Consider the following 27,380-nt stretch of genomic DNA (forward strand, 5'->3'; position numbering starts at 1 on the left):
TCAATAAAGATCCAGTACAGAATAGAATATAACCTTCTAGAGGCCAGGCAGTGTCAGAAGTATTGCACAGACACACCTTGTTAAATGCCATGTCTTAAATTGCTGGTCTTTCACAAGTAGCCTGTGAATGAAATGGCAGAATTAGCCCCAACAGCTACTGGATAGATAGGAGATTTAAACTTTCCAGAGTGACTGTGTCCCTTTTCCTTGACTGCTGTAGGCAGTGGTGGAACTTCCTTGCTCACACCAGTGACTTCAGTTGTGTGGAGGAATCATTCTGTTATTATAGTCATTCTTTTCTCCCTGCTAGGGAACATTCATTTTGCAGTAGATGCAAGAGGCAAATCCAGTACTGCGGTGAGTAAACCACTTTGGACAATAAGTCCTGCACAGTATCTGAATCTTGCTAGCTGTCCCAAGTTTACATCCTTTAATATAATAGTATTGCTTCTTATTTCTTTATTCTGTTTTCCCAGCCACTGTTGCTTGTGACAGTAAATGATATACCAGTTCTAACTACAAGTACTCAAGGAACTATGCCTCTGGAACCTAAACCAAATAATATTTTCATTTGTGGTGTGGGAAAATGATTGCTTGTACATGAGAGCATGAGCAAAGTTCTTATTGTTACAGGGTGATTTCATAGCTAGAAGCATCCTTGGAGCATGAACAGCGCGTGAACAGCTCGTGCTGTCCCATATGATTGGCTAACGTAGCATGGCCTGATCGCTCGTATGGTCTAGTACGAAGGTCTTTATCTGCTGGCTAGAACAAATTGCTTGGCTTGTATTTTTTGTATCTTTCTGATTTCACACATTTCACACAATAAAAGCTGTGCTGCATTAGCCCTGGAGCAGCCATATTTCGGAACCTATCATGGTGTGAGACTGATTTTTCTCTGGATGCCGAGCTGTAACTCGACATTGTGGTTAAAACATTACCTGTGTGATCTTACCGTTAGTTTGAAAGGGAGGAATTGTGCAATGACTTTAAATAGTTTCAGTAATAAGTCTTCCAAAAACCAAGTAAAAGTCTTGGCTCTACTTCTAAACTAGCGCTGCATTGTACATTCCTCGCTTGGATTTGCTGAAAGAGGGCTGTACCCCTGTGGTGCTGATTATATTTCTGGATTGCAGGTTTCAAGTAGATCTTGGCAAATTAAAGGTTGCAGCGGAAGTCTGTGCATGTTTACTCAGAAGTAAGTCCTACTGGGTTTAGTGGGACATATTCTCAAGGAAATGTACATAGGAGTGCAGCCCTAGTGCATGCTCATTTATTTAAGACCTCATGAAAGGTGGTTGATATGCAAGAGAATGGCAAAGGGTCTTAGTTTAGTTTGTACTTCCAATCAGATGGAGTCTTTGAGTGGTGCATTTACTCCTTGATAATTTTTGCATTGTTTTGGTCAAGGGGTTATGCGGTAATATAAGTCTGTACACATTTTGATATTAAAGGACAATTCGCTAGCTTAATTAGTTAAGTATTGCCTAATGTATAATCACCTAATGTATATATCAAGCTCTTCTGGAGCCTGATTTGTGGGATGTTGGCATTTTGGTTGAAGTAATACATCCTCCTTCCTATGTTTTAAAGAGAAGCAGTGATGCACCCACTGATAAAATCATCTTTAGACAGGGATGAGCTAGCCAGCTTTAGGGCTGTTTTTGAGTCTTCCACTGTCTTCGAGAAGGAAGTTGAACATATGGTGGTCGAGTAACTGCAGAATAACTCCACTTCTGGATAACAGTTTTCTAGAACCCATTTCAGTCAGACCCTGGTCGATCTGCATCTGGAAGCTGATGGAGAAAATTCTTCATCCTGATAATTTGGATTTCTTAACTGTGCAAATTGATTCAACCCCCACCTTGAATATCTAAGAGAACCGATGGGTCTGGCTCTTGAGTAGTTCTCTTGGCATGTACTCCAGCGGGCCTTCACTGATGGATAGTTTGGACCATTGGGGATTGATTGTAATCTGCAAGGTGTGTGTGTATATCTATATCTATATATCACCAGGGCTGTTTAGCATCAGTCTGAAGCTGCTGGGACAGAAGATCTGGACTGGAGCCTTGTTGTAGGGTGTTTTCACTGTACTAATGACTCTCAACTCTACATTGTGTTATCAAGCATTCAGGGACATTCTCTGTTCTGAATTATTGTCTCATGACTGTGCTTGATAGGCTGAAATCAAACAAGCTGAAATAGAGTCTGCAGAAGACAGAGGTAATTGCAGTGTTCCCCCCAAATTCCGACTGTGAAAAGTTAAATATAAGCCACACTTTTTTCAAAATTCCGACTGTGAAAAGTTAAAGTGCGGCTTAAACCTTACAAAGATTGGCTTTTACGATATCGCTCCCTTCCTGTCCCATCTGCACCTTATATTTGGGCCCATACGGTGATAACAAAATGTCCAAAGACCATAGCTCTTTGTTAATTGACTAGATAGACAGGTGCTAGGAATGAAATGAAACAGGCTTGATTCAGACCTTGGGTTGTATCCAGCTAAATAATTATGCATGTGGAACAACTACCAGGAGCGCAATAGATTTCTCCCTTCCTATGTGGCACCTCCCCCAATGTGCTCTGGGGCTTTCCACAATTTTTCTGGAGCAGTTTCAGGGTCAGTGTGGGAAGAGGAGAGGGAGAGGAAGTTTTGTTGTGCTCTTGGAAGCTGTTCCATGTTAGCAGTCTTGGGGGTCTCCATCACATGTGTTTCAGAAAATTTGGATTGACTCTCTGTTTTGGAAGTTAACTTCCCGTGTCAGAAAGAAATGAATTACAAAAATATTCCATATGCTGGTGGCATTCACCATAGCCTTCTGATCTATGACAGCTATGGTACTTTCTGCTTTGCCAACAGCAGAGAGTTAATCAGAATTCCTGATCTGGTTCCAGAGCTCCTGTAGCTGATCCTCTCTTGGGTATGTTAGCATGCAGATAGCTTTTGTTGCATTTATTGCTGCTGTAATTTTGTGCTTTTTTACATTTTGCCTGTCTTTCCCTCCTTCATACATACATTCAAGATTTGATTTATATTTTTGTGGTGCTCAGGAAAATGCTTTTGCATTAACTTTCATGTGGACATGCTAATGCTTAGATGGAAGTTATCTGCAGTAAAGTGTGTTTGTCCAACATCTTAGCTAAATGCGGCAAGTAGATACTGTATTCTCTCTCTCTCTCTCTCTCTCTCTCTCTCTCTCTTTCTTTCTTTCTTTCTTTCCAAGATTTTTATCCAGCTCTTCATCCAATCTCCATAGTAGTTTACAATGATTAACAGAACAATAATGTTAAAAACATAATAGAACTGAAAATGGCAGCGACCAAAACATTACACTGAGTGGTTAATTCCCAAAGGACATAACTAAAACAGCAGAGTTTTTACTTGTTTGCAGAAAGTAGAGAAGAAACTGTTCAAATTTTCCAGGGAGACTTATTAATTTGGGGGGCAGCTTCAAAAGAGGCCCTGTACCTGGTTGGGAGTTAATTGGTGAACTGTAGAAATTCACATGGCGTACTGTAACCCGAATTTATGAGCAGAGACGTAAGAAAAATTGGTTGGCTGGCATTTACTGTTTTATACAGAGCCTGAGTGATACACTGTGGACTGTATCCAGCAAAGTAGTTCCATTAGGACAAGGATTCCCATTTGCACAGCACACTTTTGTTTGGTCTCCTCTCCCCATACACCTGTGCATACTCTGTCCAAGGGCTTGGTAGAACTCCCAGAACAGATAGGAGGAATGTGTGGAGAGAGGAAAGGGAGGAAGAATTCTGTTGCACAGACAAGAATTTGTATGCTCATGGAACTACTTCATTGGATACTGCCTCCTGACTATATTTCTAGAATCTTTCTGTGATGGGTATCTGCACGTGGGAAGACAAACAAATGCGAATATAGAATTGGGAGTCAAGATTTTGCCAGCACACTTCTGTAGGCAAAACATTGACTCCCAATTCCACATTTACATTAAAGGATTGCATTCCAAAGGACTGCTGCTCCTGCCTGGGGTTTTTTTATAAGTCCTGCAAACACAGGTGTGAGTAGGTGGTAGTGGCATGAAACATGTTTTAAGCAAGTAACTTCTGCCATCAGAATGTATGGTTTAAAATGAGCAGCAGATTCAGGAAAGGACAGGTGAGAGGAAGATCACGTTGCTCCATAACATGTAGCCTGATGTTTGCAGCCTAAGTTTTATATAAATCCCAGCAAGGAAAAGTAATGGTTGGGATCCAGCTTTACTTAGTTGCCCATTAGTTTCCCATTGAAATGAATGTGGGAATCCAGCCATCGTTATGTGAAGTCCCACTGAGTTCAATGGAATTCAGCTTAATCTGGATCCAAACCAGTATTGACAGGTAGTGGAGCAGTGCCGTCCTTGTCTGGAAACTTGTGTACGGTAGAGTTGGACTCAGGTTTTGCCGGCTGCAATTCTGAAGAAAACAAGCGCTAGCCACTATTATGTGGAAATTGTACCAGTATTGGTGTTTGAAATGTAAATATTTTGGAGTTCAGAAAAAGCTTGTTTAAGTGTGGACATGCCTTGAAGCTGCACATTGGCAGAGTGATGACACTGTCTAGATTTTCATTACTCTTTGTGCAAAGGTAATGTATGTACTGTACTTCTGTTTCTACTGAACTGTACTAGATACCTTTGTGGCAGTCTTCTCATATAAAGAAACAACTAAGGAGTTAGGAAAGCCTATTGTGGTGGTGGATTCTTCTGAATTCCAGCAAAAGTACATATAGACCTTATATTTTGTGTCCCTTTGGTGTAGTGGTTAGAGTCTTGGATTAGAGTCTTGGTTAGAGTCTTGTACTACAAGACCTGGGAGACCATGAAGATGAGTGGGTGACATAGGGCCAGTCACTATCTCTCAACTTAACCTTCCTCACAGAGTTGCTGTGACGATAACATGAGGAGAAAGAGAACCATGTATGTTACCTTAAGCTCTTTGAAAAAAGGTGGAAGATAAATGTAATAAATAGATAACTTTTACCCCTTTAAAATGTGGTGTTTTCAAATGCAGATATCATAAGCTCCTGTGAAAGTAGAAAGGCGAGGAAGATCTATTTTTCAAATGCTGTTTTTCTTCTGATCAAGGGCATGTTACCAGTTCTAGTAAACTAGGGATGGGAAATCTCTGCTTTGTTGGGCTCCAACTCCCATCAGCCACAGCCATGCTCAGTGGTGATGGGAATTAGAGTCCAACAGCTGGAGGGACACATGTTCTTCACCCCTGTCTTAAATAATATATAATTCAGGAGAAGGGTATTGATTGTTGACCTCAATGTGTGGCCTGGCTTGTATGGAAGGCAGTGCTTCTTCAAATACTTCGGCTCCAAGCCATTTAAAGGCAAGCAGGAGCACTTTGAATTGGGTCCAGAAGTGAAAGAGACAGCTTGTGAATTTCTGGCGGGAAATGATTCCTAGGCACAGTGCCAGTCAAAACTCCAGATACTAGCATTCTGCACAGAAGTTTCCAAACCATTTTCAAAGGCAGATCTGTGTACAATACATTGCAATAATCCAAATGGGATGTTATCATTGCATGGGTAACCATTGCCCATGAGAGGTTGCAGTTGGTATAAAGCTTTAAGACTTTAAGCAAATGCTGTGAAATACTCGTGCTTTTAACAAACTTACTAATCTTCATATATGTGTAACCTGTTTCTAATACTGGTGGCAATTTGCAGAAATAAACTGTGGGGGGAGTTTATTACACTGTGTACAGTTCATTAATAGGAGTCTAAAACCACTTCTCAGGAAAAGAATCCTGAAGTGTTGTTGCCTTGATGTTGCTTGCATTATTTGGCAAAAAGGCAAAACAAAGGCTAACCATTAAGTTTGGAGTTCTTCATCTTTATGAGTAAAAGGTCTACAAGTATTGAATAATAGAATCATAGAGTTGGAAGGGACCATGAGGGTCATCTAGTCCAACCCCTGCAGTGCAAGAATCTTTTGTCCATGGGCTCAAAACCAACCCTGAGATTAAAAGTCTCATGTTCTACCAACTGAGCTATATCGTATGGGATGCAGATGGTGCTGTGGTTTAAACCATTGAGCCTCTTGGGCTTGCCGATCGGAACGTCGACGGTTCAAATCCCCATGACGGAGTGAGCTCCCGTTGCTCTGTCTCAGCTCCTGCAAACCTAGCAGTTCAAAACCATGCCAGTGTAAGTAGATAAATAGGTACCGCTGCGACGGGAAGGTAAACTGTGTTTCCGTGCGCTCTGGTTTTCATCACAGTGTTCCGTTGCACCAGAAGCAGTTTAGTCATGCTGGCCCAGAAAGCTGTCTGTGGACAAATGCCGGCTCCTTCGGCCTGAAAGCGAGATGAGCGCCACAACCCCATAGTCGCCTTTGACTGGACTTAACTGTTGAGGGGTCTTTTACCCTTTTACCTTTACCTATTGTATTACCTTGAAGATTCAACACTTTATTGCATGCCAGTTTGATAATGGATTTCTTCCTCTTATTTACCTCCTCGCTTTGCAGGATCTCATTGAAAAACTCCATTTGCTTTACAGAAGAGATGTTGAGGAAGGTCATGCTCCCACAATTAGTGCAGTCAGTTTCACTGGGATGACAGTGGCTGCTTCCTTGGTTCTCAAATCTTCATTGGCTTTTGTAAATAGGCTTCCTTAGTTGCTGTGGTAATAGCAACCCCTCCCTTTCTTTAATTTCAAGATCTCAAGTGAATTTTTAGCATCCTTCGTAACCTAGGGCAGGCAGCAGACAGCAGCAGGAGTTAATTCTAGAAGGTACAAACTTCTGAGGAGAAATTAATCCCCATAGGTGAGAGAGATTCTTCGTTAGATCAAGTTTTTTTTTATAGGAGGGTCTTTGGGGCTTAGGTAAAGGGACCCCTGACCATTAGGTCCAGTCGTGGCCAACTCTGGGGTTGCGGCGCTCATCTCGCTTTATTGGCCGAGGGAGCCGGTGTACAGTTTCCGGGTCATGTGGCCAGCATGACTAAGCAGCTTCTGGCGAACCAGAGCAGCGCACGGAAACACCGTTTACCTTTCCGCTGGAGCGGTACCTATTTATCTACTTGCACTTTGATGTGCTTTCGAACTGCTAGGTTGGCAGGAGCAGGAAGCGAGCAACGGGAGCTCACCCCGTCACGGGGATTTGAACCGCTGGCCTTCTGATCGGCAAGTCCTAGGCTCTGTGGTTTAACCTACAGCGCCACCCGCGTCCTTTGGGGCTTACGGAAAACCAAATATAATTCCCATTATGCATTATTTCAAAACTAAAAGTGTTTCTCCTCAAAAATCTAACCAAAGAGCCTCTTTGGCGGAATGAAGCAAGATTCCTACGAAGTGTAAACAAGTCAGTAGAAAAAAGATGCCAAGCAAGGACTAGGGTGAATAAATGCAGAGTTTTGGCTAGCATGTACCTTTGGGTTCAGTGAGGCTATGATGGAAATCAAGGTGGGCAGCTCTAGCTAAGCTTGCATAGCTAGGCCTGTCCCCAGATGCACTGCCTGAGGAATATGATTTGATGGTTGCTGAAAGTTTCTACTCGCATTTAAAGAAGCAGCAATACCAAGTGGGAATATAAAAACAGGATCTAGAAAAGCACATTGCTCAGCTATAGCTGTTGCAGGTTATAAACCCCTCTGTGAGGAATAAAACCCCTATGTTTAGCCTCTTCCTCCCCACTTTCAGCTATTTGCATACTAAAATTCGCAGGGTGGAAGCCATAATTTATACATAATTGGATGCAACTTTGGGGGCAGTTTTATGTTACAAGATTCCTAAAAGGAAAGTCTACCCCAACCTTGCAAATAAGCCCAGAAATGTTTCTAGCCCATTAAATGTTTGTGAAATCATTGCAATTGAGAAAGCGGTGTTCTCTGTACGTGTACTTGCTACATGTGAGCTATAGGCAGATGAGTCATGTAGAAAATTCATTACGTTTCGGACTCAGAGGCAAGAAATTTACCTGGTTCATGTCACTGAGTCACAGACTTTCTATAGTTGCAGACTTCCAAGCACCTTTTAATCAGTGCCGTGGCTACGGGGGAGCTAGCCAGGTTTTTTTTGCCCCGGGCAAAGCCTCCAGAGGGGTGCCATTGAGGCTCCCAGCCTGTGTACACAAATGCACGTGTGGGGTACCAAACTGGGTCTCTGACCTGGGTGAAAGAAAGCCTAGTTTTTCCCTTGCTTTAACAGAAATTAAGGGAAAGTATGTGTGCATTTTGTGTTTCTCCATAATGCAGTGTGTGTATGAGTATACGGAGGGAGGGAAGGTTGGGTGTACAAAAAACAAGATACCCCCAAATGCCATGATTAGAGAAGTCTGAAGAACACATTTTTGGTTCTATAAAACTTGGCTCTTGGGTGCAGATCATGATGAGACATAATGCTGGGTTGTGGGAATTTCCCCTTCATACACTTTTAAACTGCTTCCTGTTGGGCAGGGGAATAAATTCCAGTGACAGCCAAGGTCTTAAATTTGCTTTCAAAATGCAAGCTATATTTCCTACTCATTGAACTGAAATGTTTGTCACAAAATACATATCTTAAATTACTCTACCCGCATTTGAAGTCAAAAAACATTGGGCAGGTGATTAGAGGAGAAAGGGTTGTAAAGAGTTTCAAAAGTTCACTTCTGACATATGATTAGTGGTTTGAATTCCAGTGTCTTTCTTTTAAAAAATATGTGAACGGTAGAAAATACACATGCAAAGAATTTAAAAACTGGTTGTCTAAAAACTGCAGCAGACTTCACCTCTTTCCCTCAAGCTTTTGTGGCCTTGTCTGATAGGCTGATTTGCAGCTTACTCAGTGGTAAGACCTCTGGACCTCACTGGGGCTTACCTCCTAGTAAGAATGTAGCCTTATTCATGAAAAAGTCTTTGGAAAAAAGAGATTCCTAAACACTTTTGGGTTGTCAAGTCCAGACCCTCCTACACTGTTAAGGATTGTATAAATGCAGAGTTTATCAAGATGTGGCTTCTCCAATCAGTGGACCATTCATGTAAAACTTAACACTAAACTAGAGCTCTGGTTTGTTTCCTCTCTGCTGCGTGATTTTAGCAACAGGGACCAGCATGTTTGCTCATTCATGGTAAGCCATCCTTTGGTTTACTGTGATGTGTGAGCCAGACAGGTGAGGCTATTTGATGAACACCAATGGGTGTTCTATAATGGCTCTATCCAGTTGTAAAGAGAAGTAGTGAATTGGTAGTTGGCTTTAAGGTAAACTTCCTACCCTATCTGCATATATGTATATGCGTGCTTCCTATGAAACAAAGCAATTTAAGATTAAAAAACAGTGTTCAAGTCCAATACAGACCAGCATATGTAAAATAAGAGAGATGTTAGTATTCTGTTTAATAAAATAAAAATACCCGGAAATTGAAATAAAAAGATGTGAGTTTAAAACAGTGCTTAAAGTGCATATTTTTTTTTTTTTTGCAATAAGTTAAGCAAAAACTGCAGTAAAAATCACACACCAGTCCCAGGAATAATGATTTTAACTAGTAATTTGCTGGAAAGCTTGGTTGGAACAGAAGGCCCTTTCCAGTTATCTATAACACATGAGAACATTCCTTTCCCCTGAAATCTTTTGTTATGTTCCTTTAGTCCCTTTATCCTTCTGCAATTAATCCTTAAATAAGTGCCATTGAAAAATAATACTTTTTCTTCTCCTTTTATACCTCCCTTTGTTCTGGCTAGTGTGTTGGATCATACCCTTGCCCACAAGGACTTACAATGTATGCCCTTTTGTATTTTGTAAAGTGTCGTGGCATCATCATTCTCATAATATTCAGGCAGGCCTCCTTAGGCAATGCTGTCCGTAGCTGTGAGACCACAGTAAGGAAGGCCTTGCTGGGGGCACTTGCAGGTTAAACTTTGTGTAGGTCTGGGATCCTCAGCAAAGCCTATAACTAGTCGTACCTTGGAAGTCGAACGGAATCTGTTTTGGAAGTCCACTCGACTTCCAAAACGTTCGAAAACCAAATCGCGGCTTCTGATTGGCTGCAGGAAGCTCCTGGAGCCAATCAGAAGCCGCGGAAGCCCTGTTGGACATTCGGGTTCCAAAATAATGTTTGCAAACTAGAACAATCACTTCTGGGTTTGCGGCGTTTGGGAGCCGAAATGTCCGAGTTCCAGGATGTTCGGGGTCCAAGGAACGACTGTACTCACTTAAATAACAACTCTCAATACCAGAAATATATATGCTCCTGAATGGAGTGTTTGCATTTGGAACCAGTTAAAGACTTATAGACCATAGTTCTAATTGTCAAGTCTGAATAAAATAAAGCAGTTGAGCTTTACCTACCTTTGAATTCCTGGCTTTGTCAATGTTACCTACCCTCTGTGGGCTTCTCTAATGCTTTGTTCCTGTAGGTTTCAACTGATCCCTTACTGCTTTCAACCTACTTCCCTGCCACAGCCAGCTCCCTCCTCCCGCAAGTTCCACAGCTGCGAATAGGTGAATCATTTCACATATGGAATGCACATAGTTTTAAAAGGTCTCTGAAACAAATCTAGTCAGCTTTGATGTTGGGGCATTCTGAACATGGGAGGGCAGGGAGAAGAAGAGAGGAAAGCTTCCTGCTCAAACAGTGGCAAAGCAATTGGGTAAGTTAATTGACATGATTGCCATCAATTTGCGGACAAGTCAACTGATGTCTCTTTCAATAAAAGGCTCCTGCAGGCTCCCTTTAGATCTTTCCCTCTCATGCTTTGTAGATTATGTATTGCAGTTCATTGTTTGGGTCCACCCCCCCCCGCCACTCCATGCTTATTATCTGCTGGATTTCTTGCCATGTTTTTGTAGATTGGACTGTAATGTTCGCATTCCCTAGGTCAGTGTTTCCCAAACGTTTTTGGGCAACGGCACACCTGTTTACCGGAAAAAAATCTCGCGGCACACCACCATTAAAGCCCCGCCCCGTGACGTCAGCGCGCAGCGTCACGCCGGGAGGGACGCACAAAAGTGAAAGTTTTTTCCCTCCCCCTTGCCGGGGTGGGAGGAGGCAGCAGAGCGAGGGACTGAGGGACGGCGGCAGCTGAGGCGGCCACCCCTCAACGCCGTCCCAAAAGCCGCCAAAAAGCCCTAAAAAAAGAGGAGCAGCACAAAAAACACACCACACACGGGGGGCGTGTTCTAATTTGCTTCTAACTCCGGGTTAGAGCGCAGCACGTGGAGGATGGGTGGGGAAAGAGAGAGGAGGCGCACTGATAGAACGCCAGGCACAAGGGCCGCCAGGGAGAGCCAGTGCGCGCCCCACCCCGGACGCTCGCAGCCACCGCCATCCCTCCCTCCCAGGGAAGGCGGGATTAGAGCAAGCGCCCGGGCAGCAAGAAGCGCGCGCGCGCCGGCCCTGCCCTGGATCCCTCAGAACCGCCAGTCTCTGGGAAAGTGGGCGTGGCTTCAGAACTCTCAGGCAGCAGCACCCGCCGCCCGGCAAGGCTTCCCATTGGGAGGCGCGAATGCTTTAGTGGGCGGGGATTGGTGCAAATATAGGCAGGGCGGGCTGAGAGGAGGAGCCGCCGCCGAGGAGCAGCGACACCAGCAGCGTTTCCTCTCCCCCCTCCCCTCCCGTGTCAACAAGCGGGGCGCCTGCGCCGGGGGTTTGCTCATCAGGCAGGCAGCCAGGCAGGCAGACGGCGAGAGCCCCGCGCTGGGCGGCCGCTGCTCGCCGCCGCCGCCCCGCGTCTCGCCGCCCGACTCGCCCGCCTCCCTCCCACGGCACACCAGCCGGTGTCTCACGGCACACTAGTGTGCCGCGGAACACCGGTTGGGAAACACTGCCCTAGGTAGCACAAACACAGACACCAGGGAGCTTATGTTTACTTCTGAGCTTAGCTGCTTAATGCCAAGCTTGCTAAGGACTAGAAACTGAACCAAAGATGGACTGGAAAAGTAGTTTTTCATAATATTAGGAGAGAGAATCCAATTCAGTCATTCTTTAACCTAGTAGTCTTTGCGATGCTTTGCTTTAGCGGTGTTAGACCTGCGTTCAAGATTTAATACGAGCTGCGGGATATTAATAGTTGTTGGTTCACACATTGACTTTTGAACGTTTTGTAGTACAGTGGTACCTCGGGTTACATACGCTTCAGGTTACATATGCTTCAGGTTACACACTCCACTAAGCCAGAAATAGTGCTTCAGGTTAAGAACTTTGCTTCAGGATAAGAACAGAAACCAGGCTCCGGCAGCGCGGCGGCAGCAGAAGGCCCCATTAGCTAAAGTGGTGCTTCAGGTTAAGAACAGTTTCAGGTTAAGAACGGACCTCCGGAACGAATTAAGTACTTACCCCGAGGTACCACTGTATGCCATTAAGAAAGCATTTGTCCATTGCTTCCTTCCCTTTGAGTCTCTTCCTTAAAAACTCATGTTTTCTACATGGCCTCTTGTTTATTCTATCTACCGTATCTCTTCTGACCAAACTGCGGGAGGCAGTGGAAGACAGGAGTACCTGGCGTTCTCTGGTCCATGGGGTCACGAAGAGGCGGACACGACTAAATAACCACCACCACCACCACCGTATCTCTATCTCTCTATCTTACAGGATTTCTTTTACCTGCCCTTCACCATAAGTTCCCAGAGAGGGTTAGAAAAATATAACAACGTTAAAATGAGTTGAACTGGAGATTGTGGTTTACAATAACTATCCTTAGTTTAAGCCAGTCACCTTCATAATTCATAGTTTTATGTGGACTGTTTTGAAACTGACCAGAATTAGTAAAAACAAAACAAAAAAAAACCATGGTCATTAATTCCAATGCAACAACAAACTGAGTTTAAGGAAAATTGAGAATAAAGATTTCTATAACTTGTCTACCTAGCTGTGCATGAAGAGAGTTGTGAGAGGAGCACATGAACCTAAGGGTTCGCCATGTGTGTTCAACTCATGCAAACTGTCCCAGACCTTAGACTACTGGGTCCAGGGACTAGTTAGTGATCTCAGACACAATAGTCTATGTTATTTATTCTGTATATTGTCAGGATTATCAGTGGAGGTCTGTATGGGTAAACATGTACCTGAACATTATAATGTGCTTAGTTCTTAAATAATGAATATTTATGGCTGCTGACCAAACAACATGGATACCTACTTTCCATATCATTGATTCGTCCAGTAAATTCCAGCTCTTGTTTGTGGAAAGTTCTGGACACTTAAAGCTTGATCCTAGGTATCGCTACTTTAAGCCAGCAACTTAAGTGGGTGTTACGTTCTGGGGATCGCGTCTAAAGCCAAAATCGTGTATAGTCAAAACCTACTGGATTAAATGGCGGGCGGTATTGCCAAAGTCAGTTCCCCCAGATCCCTACCCCCTTTCTGCTCCTTAAATTTTTTAATTTTTTTTTTTTGCCACATGCTTAAAGCTGAATGCACCCAAATTAAATGTGCATAAGTTGTGGGCAAGCATAGAAATTGCAGCATCATTCAAGTAACTGATCATGTTAAATTAAGATTCTTGAATGTGTACATTACCAAACAAATCTGTCTCTTGTCTCTAAACTGGATGTGACTGATGGGTGTTATAGTTCAAACATGTGGAGGTCACGAGTTTAACAAATTAATTCTGCAGTGCAAACGGCGCACAGGATATGGGACCAAAAGTTTTAGAAATGCTTTATTTAGCAACAGAGTAATATACTTTATTATTACTTTGAATCTGATTGTATTCAACTAAGTTCTATTTAGAACAGGCAAGTTGAAATTATAGACCCAATTTCCATGGGTTGACTAACATTGAATACAATGCCTACATTTCAAAATGGGAAACTTTATTTTAAACTGATCCACTGTGACTCCTGTAAAGCAGGATAATCCTAGTGCCACCATTGCTAGTGTCTGTAGCTTGTTGCTAAAGTTGGAAAAGACTTGAAAGTTTCCCCATAGCAAGTATAATGTGTAATGAAATGCCAGTAATGTTCAAGACCAGCTTCTCTTTGTTCAGAAGGTAAACACCAAAATCATGAAGTCCTTATCAGGCTCCAGTGCAGAACAATCCAAATAGAGAATATAAAACACAACCCCAGTGTTTTTTAACAAGGCAGTGCCTTTTTGATCTCTCCCTGGTGGTAGAATGGCTCGAGGAGGATGTCCCACATTCCTGGGAGTCTTGTGTGCCTGTAAAATTCAATTAGTAGTGAGAGCTCAAATCTACTGTTTTTGAGAGCTGTGTGCATCAGTGGTATCTGGTATTTTCCTTTTACAGATTATGCATACTTAGAATTAATAGTTTGTAGCTGCAGTTGCCACATCTACATTTTTGGTTTGATAGCAGTATCTGGCATTTTATACAATAAATGCAGGTTTTGGATCTTTTTCAAGGATATCACTGGAAAAGGGTTGAATATATAGTCTTTGGTTTTCAAGACCATCAAGCACTTCTTAATGCTCTCTCCCCATTGTTGTCCTTCTCAGAAAGGTACCGTATATTTTTTCTTATGTGCTGTGAATATAGAAGAACACTCATACATTCTTGCCAAGCCTTCCTTTTGCATACACAAGGTAGTATTTTCTCTAAAGAAGGATCCCTATGTATGAACATAACGTGGCAAACATTAAACCAGTATTCAAAATTAATATGTCTTTTCTCCCCAGTTAGGCACTCTGGTCACCTTCTGGTATCTATTAAAAAATATTTCTTTCATAATTCACATTATTATAATTAATTTAATTCTAACTACTTTCTGTCTACCTGCCGCTGTGTAAACACATCCCCTTTAAATATGTACACATTATTATTATTTTGCAAGTCTTAGCAAAATGGAATAGTTTCAAAAGCACCCCCTGGGGGATCTTCTAGGTTGGAACTGGCCCATGATGACAGCTTTAAGCAGAGAAAAGCAGTCTGTTGTGCAGACCGTTATCCCATAGTGTCTCTTGGTGCTGACAGTTGGGGCACTTGTGAGTGTCAAAGCCAACACTCTTGTGTGAAAGCCGTGCCGAACGTGGTTTACTAATCCCAGCACAATTGGCAAGGCGAAAGAAGCACTGTTGCCAGCATCTGTCAATGAAACCTACACCATAAGGTGAATATTCAGATTGCCACACTTGTTCATTCATTTCTTACACATGTATTCTGCCTTTACTCCAGAGTGGCTTAGGGTTCTCAGTGAGTTTAGAATGTGACAGACATGCCTCATTTCAGATGGCTCTTTCAGAGCTCCTTTTATCTGTTAACATAACCGAATATTCAATATCCTGAGATTTTAAAAAAACACCGTTGTTCACTGGTCATTCACAAACACTTCTTTCTATTTTTCCTTTTGGATGATATGGTTCATTTCTCCAGTTGCTTTATGAGTTTCAGTTATTCAGTCTGTTTTGTTTCTGGGTGCTGGTGAAGATCAGATGAAACGAGTACGCTCTTCTAGCAAAACCTGACTTCATTAGAGCATCCTGAGGTCTTAAGTTTAAAGGGAGTTGATCTGTTTCACTGAGGATAGTGTTGCAGGCTGTGCTATAGATAACTGGTAGAGATAGCTTGTGGTAACATTTGCATTTTGTTCGAGGCTGGAGTAGTTAGCACAGTAAACATTGCAAAAGGACTCAGCAGAAAGACATTGGCCAGAAGTGCAGAGGCGTAAATGTCTCAGTCAATGAGACAAGGCAGTTCTGATTTCCCATCAACTGTCTCTACAAAGTCCGTGTCCAAGATAATAGCATGGCAAGGGACAATCAGACAATTCAGAAACAATCCTGGAAGTAGTGTCCCCTTTTCTTAGTAAGGTCTAAGCAGCTTGGCTTTCCCTGGGTTTTTAAATTTTGGAATGCAGTCTCATCATCATGTGAAACCACGACGACCACAGATAATAGTTTTACAATGTCCAGTTTACCAAATTTGCTTTGCAAAGTGATAAGGCCCTGACATTTTCAGTCTGCATCCTTTGACCTCCAACTCATGTATGTTTATCTTAAAATTTTATACTACACCCCAATGTTGTTATTATTTTCCTTAAATCTTGTGAAGCAGTTGAAAACAATAAAAAACTTAGCAAACAGTAAGAGCAGCTTAACAGTAAAAATCACAGCAGCCAAATAAAAGTCGGCTCAACCATTCTAGAATGCCTCTAGTGCTGAAAAGACAGACGAGTTAGATACCAGGTGAACCTCATCAAAGAGAGCTTTCCTGAGGAATGACCTTAAATACATAGTCAGGTTTGCATGGGAGGAGGTAACGCATGATTTAGTAATGTGTGAAGATCATTGGTACAGTGGTGCCGATAAGTGCAACAAAGCAACAAGATCTTACATTGCAGAGCTTTGGTGGTAGCGTGGGGAGTGGGCTTCAATTTGCATCTTCAAAATGGTCCTCTTTGTTTCATGGAACAGTGAAAATTGTGGGGTTGGTGGCTCCCCTTGCAGTTTGGCCCTTAGAGCCAATAATTCTCCAGAATCGTTATGTTGGTGTGTCCAACTGCATATAGTACTCTTCTGAATATGGATCCAGCAATCATCTCCTCCCTAGCACAGCCGTCTAGCATGTACCACATCCCTGGCACACTCCACAACTGGATTTTCACATTTAGCATGAGAGAGTGATGCATGTTTAAAAAGTATGGGCATGTTTAGCCTGGAGAAGAGGAGGTTAAGGGGTGATATGATAGCCATGTTCAAATATATAAAAGGATGTCACATAGAGGAGGGAGAAAGGTTGTTTTCTGCTGCTCCAGAGAAGCGGACACGGAGCAATGGATCCAAACTACAAGAAAGAAGATTCCACCTAAACATTAGGAAGAACTTCCTGACAGTAAGAGCTGTTCAACAGTGGAATTTGCTGCCCAGGAGTGTGGTGGAGTCTCCTACTTTGGAGGTCTTTAAGCAGAGGCTTGACAACCATATGTCAGGAGTGCTCTGATGGTGTTTCCTGCTTGGCAGGGGGTTGGACTCGATGGCCCTTGTGGTCTCTTCCAACTCTATGATTCTATGAACCTGAAAAGTTTGGAAAGCTCTATAAGTGGCCCATAATGGCACTTGTATCTGGTCGCACAGATTGTTGCTTACAGTACTGTAAAGTTCACAAGTGGTAGTGGCATTGGAAGACATTTGCCTGCTTCCCTTTCTATTCATTGGCAGGCAGTAATGTAAAAACTGTTTACTCTGCGTTTCTGTAGAAGAAAATTACCTAGAAAGAGTTTGGCAGGCATATAAGAGCATTCACTCTCTTTCCCCCTCCCCTCTAGTTTCTGCAGTGTGACAGTGACCTTGGTATGCAATGACTAATGTGCTGTTTCTTTGTGAGCATGGGTTTCCTGTTCCTAAAGGAAAAGCCAATTCTCTGTTCTTTGCAGTCAATAACAAATATGATTATATATTTGTAGGTAGGCCCTACCCCACCCCAATTTGTCTGCCAGGAAATCAAGCTAAAGCAACTCCAAATTAATATTGGGTAGTATTGGCCTGTAGTGTGGAGAAAGGTCAGGGGTCAGCAAGCTTTTTCAGCCGTGGGCCAGTCCACCATCCCTCAGACCATGTGGGGGGGGGCAGGACTATATTTTTTTGGGGGGGAATGAATGAATTCCTGTGCCCCACAAATAACCCAGATATGCATTTTAAATAAAAGCACACATTCTACTCATGTAAAAACACGCTGATTCCCGACCATCCGCAGGCCAGATTTAGAAGGCGATTGGGTTTGGGCTTAGGTTGCCTACCCCTGACTAAGGCTGTGAGTCAACAAAAAGCTATTTAAAAAGCATCTCTTAGGAGTTCTCTGTTCACCCCCCCCCCTGCAATGGCCAATAATTGTACTTGCTTTAACAAAAGCGTCTTATCGTTTTTAAAGAATTAAATAGGACATATTCTCTTTTTAATTGATTATTTTATGTAGCATACCATGTTAAAATTATTTTTAAAACTTCATGGAAAGAGGAGGAGGGATTCCGTTGTACATAAGGCTGTCAGGTCCATATTGCTTCTATCCTAATGGTGGTACTAAGATAGGTTCCCCATTTGTGCTTTGGCATATTTCTTTCTGTATCTTATGATGGTTTAACCATACACAGAACCAATACTATAAGTTCTGCTGGACCTCGTTGTAGAGCCAAAATGCCATGACTTGTATTTCCCAGGTCAGATCATATTTATTTCTAATTTTGTGGTCTTGAAGGGAAACCAGAATAGGCAGGCAACAAGTCCAGTGTTGGCTTTACGGTTCTCGAGGCATTATTCATTACTAGATAACCAGAACTGTCTTTCCTATAAGATCCTTGAGGAAAATCACATGTTTTTAGTTTATGTAGTTTTTTTTTGGGGGGGGGAGGGAATTGCACTGAAACATGGTCCCAGTTGAGCTACTCCCTTCCCTTTAGTCTTTCTGTTGCCTCATCCACAATGTCTTTCCCTTTTCCCATTTTCTCTCTTGCAGTTTTCACTTTTATACTAATAGTAACTGGAAAGAGTAACATTATGATTACCCTTCAAAAGGTTCATCTCTCCTTCTGTATATGCCATCTAACTGGAGGTTTTTGCATGGATATTTGCAGAACCACCGGGGATAGAATAATACTAATACTAATACTACTACTACTAATAATAATAATAGCATTTACATAGTGCTTTCGACTGGATTGTTGTTTTGAGTCCCAATAGTTTGAGAATTCAGAATTTACGAAAGCAGCCTACAGTTGATTTAATTTAAAATACACGGCAAGATCTTAGGTGGTGTTTGTTTGAAATTGCCTCACTTGAGTTGAATATCCAAGTTAAGTTTGCATGAAATTGCAGCTTTAACATTGCACTGAGTTCTGATGCAATTTCCTTAATTTGCAGCAAGGAACACAGGGAGCAGCATGCTGTATAGAATACATGCTGTAGCAAGTGATCCTAAAATATTCAGGGATTTCCCATTCTCCCTTTCCTAATTTGGCACCACCTACCTGCATTTTTAAGCGCTCTCTGCAGTCAGCTGTCTTGCTGACTAGGCAGATGCGGGAGGGAGAGAAAGGTCCTCTTTCCTGACTCTCTTCACTGCATAGCTCACAGATCTAGTACTACACGGGCAAAAGCTGAGTCAGAGAAGAGATGCAGTCTGCGCTATAGGCTTTCATGGCCCAGTTCAGGCTTTTAGACTGCATGATCAACCACAACTGGAGTTTGATATGTAACCTGTATTGCGCTTGGAGTGGTCAGGTTTGTCCATTATATTTAGTTGTTTATGAAGAGGGGGGAAATACTGTGCAAAAGGCACAAACGAAACCCCTTGTCCCTTTTCCTCCCCCCCTCCCCTTTCCATCTCCTATGCAGTATAATATGCCATAATATTTAGTGAAGGACAGCCAGCTGTGTCCTATGTAAAAGGGTTGCTTTACTGCTGTAGTTAACTTAGTTTAACTGCTGAATTGGTTACTGGGAACTGCTTTTGCAAAGACTTAACAGGACAGATTGCAGTAAAGGATGCAGCAAAGTAAGAGGCAGTTCAGTTCAAGAAGGAATTAGAGATGCTGAAGGAATAGACTGATTTAAAAGCATGCATTTACATAGAACTATAGTTGTTATATAGCTGTCTTTCAGGGATATATATCAACATTATTCAGGGATATATATCAACATTATTATATATTCCTTTTTGTACAGGGAAAGGCTATAATCATACAGATGTGCGGGTATAGGAGTTTGACATTGCTTGGAAAGTAAATAACCTCAAATGTAATGTGTTTTTAGTTACCAGGCTAGTTTTTACCATAAGCAAGGCAAACTTCTTTATGTGAATTTGAGATAGTAGCTAGAACTAGCACAATTGTGGTTTCAAGAAAACTGCAGTCTTTCCTATTTTTAGGCTCTGAAATTCAGTATTGGGAAACTTGACTTTGCTTCTGCCTCAGAATAAAGGACAAATGACTGGAAGGAAGAACTCTGCATCTTAAAGGGGAGGGACAGGACCCTGAAAAAGGGCATGGAAGGGCTGAAAGTCATGAAAGGAGGAAGGAGTGTTATGTGCTGGGAATAGGGGTGTGTGTGTGTGTGTGTGTGTGTGTGTGTATGAATGAGAGAGAGATAAGAGATATGATGGGTGGGAACTGCAGTTATCTGTCCCATGTGAAGTAGTATGAGAGTAGGTGAAATCAGGTGTTCCAGGTTGATCCTGGCAAGGTTGGCAGTGCGCCCTGAAGAGTGGCTTCCTTTATCCTAGCTAGGAACTGAATTATGTGCTTCTGGGGACTGGAGTACGGTATTACCAACTTTAGTGAAGATTTACTTACTTATGCCAAAAGAAAAGTCCTTGAAGCATGTATTGTTTTCTGTTTGTTTCTTAAAAATTATAATCATCATCACCTGCCCCTCCCTCTCCAAACCCTTTCCAATTGTTCAGCAGTGGGGAGTAGACGGGACTGATTATTCAGCCCCACCATTTCCCCCTTTACTCAACTTCCAGGATAACCACTCTGCCCTTGGTTTTATACATCTTGGGCTAGCAATGTCGTACCCATGGACACAGTGTCAGCCTTGAGGGCTTCCTGTGGTGTCCACAAAGCATCTGAGGTCCCTACTCCTGCCATCATGAAGTAAAGAAGGTGGCTTTTCTTTTTCCTTCTCTTGAAAAATATGCAGAAATGAAGTGGGAGGTGGTGCTCTCTCCCACTTCCTGTTTCAGTTTTTACGGGTTTTCAAGGCTCAGATTGGCATTTGAGCATCTGAACAGATACTAGAGTGACAGAGAGGGCAGAAGGGAAAGAAGGGGAGGGGAGGTGGGAAAACTGTGATAGAGGACAAAGAGGGGTGCAAGAGACAGGAGAGAGAAAGAGAATGGAGCCCAGGGAGAAGGTGTATGTGTACGCATGTGTATTAGTTGGATCCAGTAAAGCAGATCCTCCTGAAATGGCACAATCTTTTCACAGGATCCTTCTACCCCATCTACCATCAGCTAGGGGATCACATATCTATGTTGACTCCATTGATCTGGTTCAAGAACACGAATCTGAGACATGGATATTTATGGAGCCTCATAATTTTTAACAGGGATCCTTGCAAAAGCACCATCAAATCATAGGTCATCTCTGCATCCATGGAGGTATTCTGTGATTCGTAGCTGCTTTTGCTGGCACAAGGATCTGTATCATGGATCAATATTTCTTTGGCAAGCATGGGAGCTTCTTACTATGCAGTCTACCGATGTAAGCTTTAATATGATGGTCGGTTTTTATGGGGGTGGGTGGGGCATGCAAGTTCAAAAGGATCAGATTTAGTACAACTGGATCTGACTTTTACACAGGACCTAAGTATGTGTGTGGATGTGCATACTTTCTGTCTGTGGGGTGGGAGGGGAGTGACCCTGTGGTGGCTCTCTCAAAATTCCAGATGTACATATGGGCCCAAAGAGGTTGGCGACCCCAGCTGCCTCTTTAGAAATAATGGAAAGGACTCTTCCTGCTAGTGTTGGTGGGGGGCTAAGCAAGCGGTCATTCTTACTTCAGCGTGGCCATCACAACTTAAGCATCCTTTTCATTGGGTGTGAGATTCCCTTGAGGTTGGAGTGGGAGGGGAACAGAAGCTACTCAAGGCGGGCCCAACCAAGTCATCTCAGCCACAGCTTGCTTTGACAAGCTTCAGTGGCAAGACCTTCAGTGGCTTGACTTGTTTGTGCAAGGAACAATTCCTCCTTGCCCATGGCAGGTAATCAGAGTCATCAGAAGGACTTTAGAAGAGCTATGCTGAATCACACCAAAAGTCTGCCTGGACCAGTATACTGCTTCTCACTGTGGCCAGCCAGAAGCTTTCAGGAAGCCTGTAAAGGAAGGCATGAAGGAAACAACTTTTCTCTGCTCGTTTTCTTTGCATCAAATGCTATGTAGAAGATACACTGTCTTTGAACACAGAGGTCCCATTTTAGCTTTCATGATGGCATCCAAGCATGAACTGAGTCCTGCACTTCTCGTTTTTAAAAATAAGCAGGGTTTTTTGTAAATGCTGTAATATATTGGACTGGATCCAGACTTATGGTAATTAGTTGAACTTGGTTTCCATTGAAATTAGGACTTGACTTGTACCATTGATTCCCATGGGTCCTAAGCTCAATTAAAAATACAATTCTATATCAGGTATACCCAGTGCTATTTTTCTAGAAAAAGAGGTGCCAGAACTCATCACGAACGCCTCCAATGTTCTCTTATAATGGCAATGGGCACCCACTTGAGAAGTGCTGGAACTGAGTTCCAGCAAGTTCCGGCTGAAAAACAGCCTTGGTTATACCTACATTCCTAGGAATAACTTTCGGGTAGAGGATTTTACTGCTAGTCTGGATCCACAACATGTTTACTAGGTCATTGCTAATTTTTTCTAAGGTGGTATAAATTAGGTCTCTTTGAGACTTGTAAATATCCACATCAGATAATTATCTGGCTGATAATGAGGTGTTGGTGGGGTGAGGTCCAATAGCTGAGTGTAAAAAAGGAAGCTGCCTTTTAAAATTTAGAACAAAGTGCTGAGTTTCCCTCCTTTTTGTGTTTTAAGGAGGACAGTTCAGCTAAGCTTTTAGACACTTGAGTTTTCTTAGACAGCAGACTTCCTGTAATGAATGAAGGGGAACTTCATCTACAGTTCATGTCTTTGAGCCCGCCACAAAGTAGTTTATGTTCAAGCAGAAATGGAATGTGAGTGCTGAAAGGTCCAGTGCTGATCTTTGTATGTATGAAATGTATAATCCTAGTTCAAACCAGCCATGGAAAATAGGGCCTCTAGGAATTTCAGATCTGACAGTCTTCTGGGTCTCTCTGTTTACTTGAGTCTTCCTTCAGTTCTCAGTCCTTTGGGTCACTTATGGAAAGCATTCACCTGCATAATAAATGCACCACCAGGAGTGGGAGAGACCAGCAATCCACACGCCTAAGAGGAAAGGGCGGATCTGGGTCATATGGTTAAATGAAACGTCTTGGGTGGATCTTGGCATGTATAAACTCTGGGGCTGTGGTTCATATGACTGGGCAAGCGACAGAGGTAAACATAAAAAAATCCAGTCATATAGGCGTGACTTCATAAAAGACTCAAATCGAGATTACATTGCAGTCCAAGTCATCCTACAGCATATTTTCTAAAGCGATTTCTGCACAATGAGCTGGAGGTGATAAATCCTTCATGAAGTTAAAGAGCACTGTAATATAGGTGTTCCTTGTTTTTATTGCGTGTGTCTTTTGGGTTGCTCCTTCACTGTTTTGGTTCTATCCGTGGTTTTGTTTCTTACATTTTATATCCCACACCCTTCCTCTAAAGAAGTTCAGGATGGTGTAGGCTACATAGGGATTATTCCTGCAGTTAACTTTGAAGAGGCCAACTCAGAAGTAGGCTTAGAGATAATTATTGGCCCAGAGTCACCTAGAGATTGTCAGTGGTGATAATGATTGGTTTTAATTTAATTTTAATATTAATTTAATTCAAAGTGAAGTTCCTGGTTCTCTTTCCATCGTTTCACCTTCACTACAATCCTGCAAGGTTGGTGAGTGTGAGACATAGGGACTTGTCCAATATCATCCAGCGAGAGCTTCATGGCCTAGTGGGAAATTTGAATCTGGGCCCCCTCAGTTCCATTCTTACACTCTAGACAACACACTTTGCTGAACTCGGGTTTCTCTGTTGCCAGCTGAATTACGGCAGGACAGCTTTCTCTTTTCTCTTTTGACTTGGATCCAGTTCATGCATTAACTGAGGCTGGCACCCTCCTTACCTGATGAAGTGAGCCAGCCCTCCTCCCTTCCACCATTCAGATAACATCTTTTGTAAACCAGGTAATCCATGCAATCCAACTGCCCCTAATTCTGACAGAAAAGAATCACATGAACTGAATCCTATGATCAGCCTACTGGCCTTAGAAGTTGAGAATAAATAAGTTGTGGAGTGAGGATGTTCTTAAACCTTCATGTAGAAATGGAAGATCAAAGGCATATTATATTGAAGGCCATTGCTATTCCTCCACCAAGCTCCAGTTTTGATTAGAAGACAATTTCAGTGTTGGAATACTATGATTTTTGTACTTTTTAACCCTCTGTTTCAGGGTGTGCCATTCTGTATACATGGTTTACTCAGATTTTTAGTGCTGCATTTTAAATCACCAGTGTTTTATTTATAGTAATGAACATCTGGCTCATGGTCCCTGTATATTTTGTAGTAGTCATAGTGACAGAGGAACAGGACTTAGGACCTTGGAATGTGAAATACATCTGTGCTCCAATGCCATCTTATTTCTTGGCCTTAGTAGGCACTTGTCTCAGACTTTGAAACTTTAGCAGCAGTAAGAGCTAGAAACTGGATCTTCAAAGAGTTGTTGGGTTGTGGGGGTTTTTTGGGGGTGGTATCCTTCTACAATTCTACATGCACTCTTTAAGTCATTCATATTTGCTTGATGATGGGTAAAGTTCTGGTGTAAGCACTTGATTGCTGCTGAGGCCTACACATTGCTGCCTATCCTGCCTGGGTCCCTGCCGCTTCTGCTCCCTGTAGCACTACAGCTGCCAGGCAAACACCCACCCCCAACACGGATGTCTGGTGGCACCAACACTGTTGGAATGGAAGCTGAGTGGTCCCAGGTGGCTCCACCTGATAGAACACCTGCTCCACTGTGGACCAGCCTGTATGTTAAGATCAGCCAGGGAGGCTTTCTTGGTGGTGGCACCCTAGCTTTGGAACTTCCTGCCCTCAGATACAATTGGTGCCAATGCTTATGAATTTCTAGCTCAAGTTAAACACCTGGTTCCAGTTTTTTTGAGGGGGGAAGTTTGAGCGGGGGTGGGGGTGGCAGAGCGGTGGACCCACATGAGAAGATAATATGAGCATGCAGGATCAGGCCAATGACCCATTTATTCCAACATACAGTTCTCACACTGACCAGCCAGTTCCCCCTCAGTTTTTCCCCCCGGGCCTTCACATTTCTAATGAGCAAAAATACAGCCAAAGTTAAGCATTTTAAAGTCCCGGTGATTATGAAGCATTGTTAGTTTGCAGTTTGTTTCGAACTTTCCTATGTTGCTACTTAGAAGTAAGTGTGTTGTGCTTATAGATCACTTAGTTCCCTAGAATCACAGTAAATGGACATTGCTAGGTGTCTGTCTCTTTATGTGTATGCATCAGCGCACACACAAACATAATTTAAAAGGCTTTTAAGATACTAGATTTTACTTGTGGTATGTGGAGATGCAACAGTGTGACCCCTTGGACAGTATTTGGACTTTTCTTCCAAAGCCTGATAATTCGCAAAATCTCTGAATGACTTTTAGCAACTTCCATTCTCTGAGCCACATTTCCATATCTGTGTAAAAAAATAAATAAATCCATACCATATTTTGCAAGTGTGGGAATATGGAACATAAATTATGTACAACACATTGCAAATTTGTTGAATAATAAGGATAAGCTTCATGCCCTGAAATTGTTCTTAAGTTTTATTGATTGTTTTATGTGTTACGAACAACTCAGTTACGATATAAGAACAACTCGGCTACAATATCACTGCAGCATTGTTGTATATATTGTCTTCAAAAATGTTGTAAAATGTGCATGATAAATATTTCTTATTTTTTATTTAGTGGTTTTGTCCTGAAATGTTCTATCATATCTACATATTTTCTTGGAGTCTGGTTCTGGTTGGCAATTCAGCAAGGCCTGCAGCCCAAAAATTCACTGTTAGAGAATTAGGTGGGAGTCATTTTCTTAAGAGCAAGTACTATTGCTAGCTTAAGAAGCTGTTAGCTGATTGTTGTTGTTCTTAAGTGGGGAAAAATGGCAATGGCACTTGCTTTATACGTATCTGTTTGTCTTACACTGCTGAGAAGCACAAACAGTAGGGTGGTTGGAATGTGGCCAAAAGTGCTCATATTGTAGAATAAATTATTGATCTCATCCATCTGGCAAGTGCTGTCAACTTCTTTTAACAATCAATATATTTATTAGGATTTCCATTAGACAGGTATTAAACTGACCCCTCTCTCCCTCTTTGTTTGTAATGCTTCTTTCCACTAGTGGAGAGTCTTCAACATGCATAATTATGCAGATTAGCATATTCAAATGATATGCTGGAGGACATTGCAGCTGCCTTTAAAACCTGAAGATACAAGTTTCATACCACCAGTATAGATCTTCTCTTGTCCTCTGTCACTTTTTCCTTCTGTAATTCTTTGGAAGTGCTTTTTCACTGTGGCGCCTCAGTTTGTAATGTTAGTTAACATTTTTTTGCACTGTGCATGTGGTAACCATGCAAACAAACTAGCCTCCAGTCAAAAACGCTTCTTGGATTGGGGCCCACAAACATCCTGGACACGGTTTCTTTGTCATCACAGGAATGTTAACTCCAACACTCAGCCTTATGTATTATTTTCCATCTTGGATGTCCAGATAGTTTTCATTCTGAATTTTTTTTTCTAGGCCAGGTCTCCTCTAGCTTCTTATCCTTTCCATGGCTAAATCGACCCTTTCTAGATATTTCCATGACCCTTTTAATAAGCTGACACAAGTTTTTAATGTCCAACCTTACCACACCAGCGCAATAGTTTTACTTGTTTAAACAGCCATCACATCATGAACTTGATACCAGGGAGTCAAAGTTACCAAGCTATGCTTACAGTCGCTAAGCCTCCCAGTTTACCCATACCATATTTTGCAACTGCAAAATGGCCGCACCCCCTTTTTCAGACCCCAAAATTGGTTCCAGAGCATTCCCTGCATAATAGTCACAGGGGTAATTCTGAGGTGAGCGGTGGGTCTGTGTGGTGGGCTCCTGAGGCGGCGAGGGCCAGAGTCCGGGCCCTCATTGGCTTAGTCCTGAGCTGAGGTAGCTGGAGAGGCGAGGTGAGACAAAGAAAGGCCAGGCTGCTGCTGCTGTTGCTGCTGCCTTGGGTTGCACAGAGCCAAGAAGCAAGGAAGCAGCTTGGCTGCGGCGCAGTTGGCCTTCGCCACACACTCTGGCCTTGAGGCGAGGCAAAGCCAGACCCAGGATGCTGCTGCTGCTGTTGCCGATGCTGCCACTCGCCTTAGGCTCCCTTAGGGCACCCCAGCCAAGAAGGAGAATAGGTGGGCAAGTGACCACTCTGTCCACATGTCCGTAACCCTTTCCTCTTCCTCTGTCCTGTAATTCACCGCATAGTGGTCGCACCTCCCTTTTTGGAAAGGAAAAATTGGCATGAAAAATGCGACCATTGCGCGGTGAAATAAGGTAAGCGTGCATTGCGAGTACATTACGCTGGATAAAGTAATTTTGTGGAGTAATTCTGAACTTGTATCTGTAATTTGAGTATTCCTTTTCTAGTGTGTTACCTGTAGCATTATTTGGACAGGCTAACAAGGTTGGTGTTCATGAAGGGCATCACTGTGTCTTAAAAGAAGTTTCAAAAAACAGCCACTCAAAAACCTCCACATGGAGGTGTGATTAGGTGTTGACATCCACCCAACTTTTCTGGAGCTCCGTCCATGCTCAG

The 27,380-nt window shown here is 42.6% G+C and overlaps 1 protein-coding gene across 4 annotated transcripts in view; it reads left to right on the forward strand.

Annotated features, from left to right (window-relative positions):
- Positions 1 to 27,380, forward strand: part of ARHGAP21 (Rho GTPase activating protein 21) — a 113,595-nt gene that overhangs the window by 13,863 nt on the left and 72,352 nt on the right. The window contains exon 1 of one of the 4 annotated variants that reach the window (XM_083467349.1): positions 19,000 to 19,116. The exons of the other annotated variants lie outside the window; for them this stretch is intronic. Within the exon in view, the coding sequence (XP_083323475.1) occupies positions 19,033 to 19,116 (84 nt within the window). The 5' untranslated portion in view covers positions 19,000 to 19,032. Of the gene's footprint in view, positions 1 to 18,999; positions 19,117 to 27,380 lie in introns of those variants that run through there. 4 annotated transcript variants of the gene reach the window in all.

The sequence above is a fragment of the Podarcis liolepis genome (genome assembly GCF_965112155.1).
Source record: "Podarcis liolepis genome assembly, chromosome: 12".
In the NCBI taxonomy this organism is placed as follows: Eukaryota; Metazoa; Chordata; class Lepidosauria; order Squamata; family Lacertidae; genus Podarcis; species Podarcis liolepis.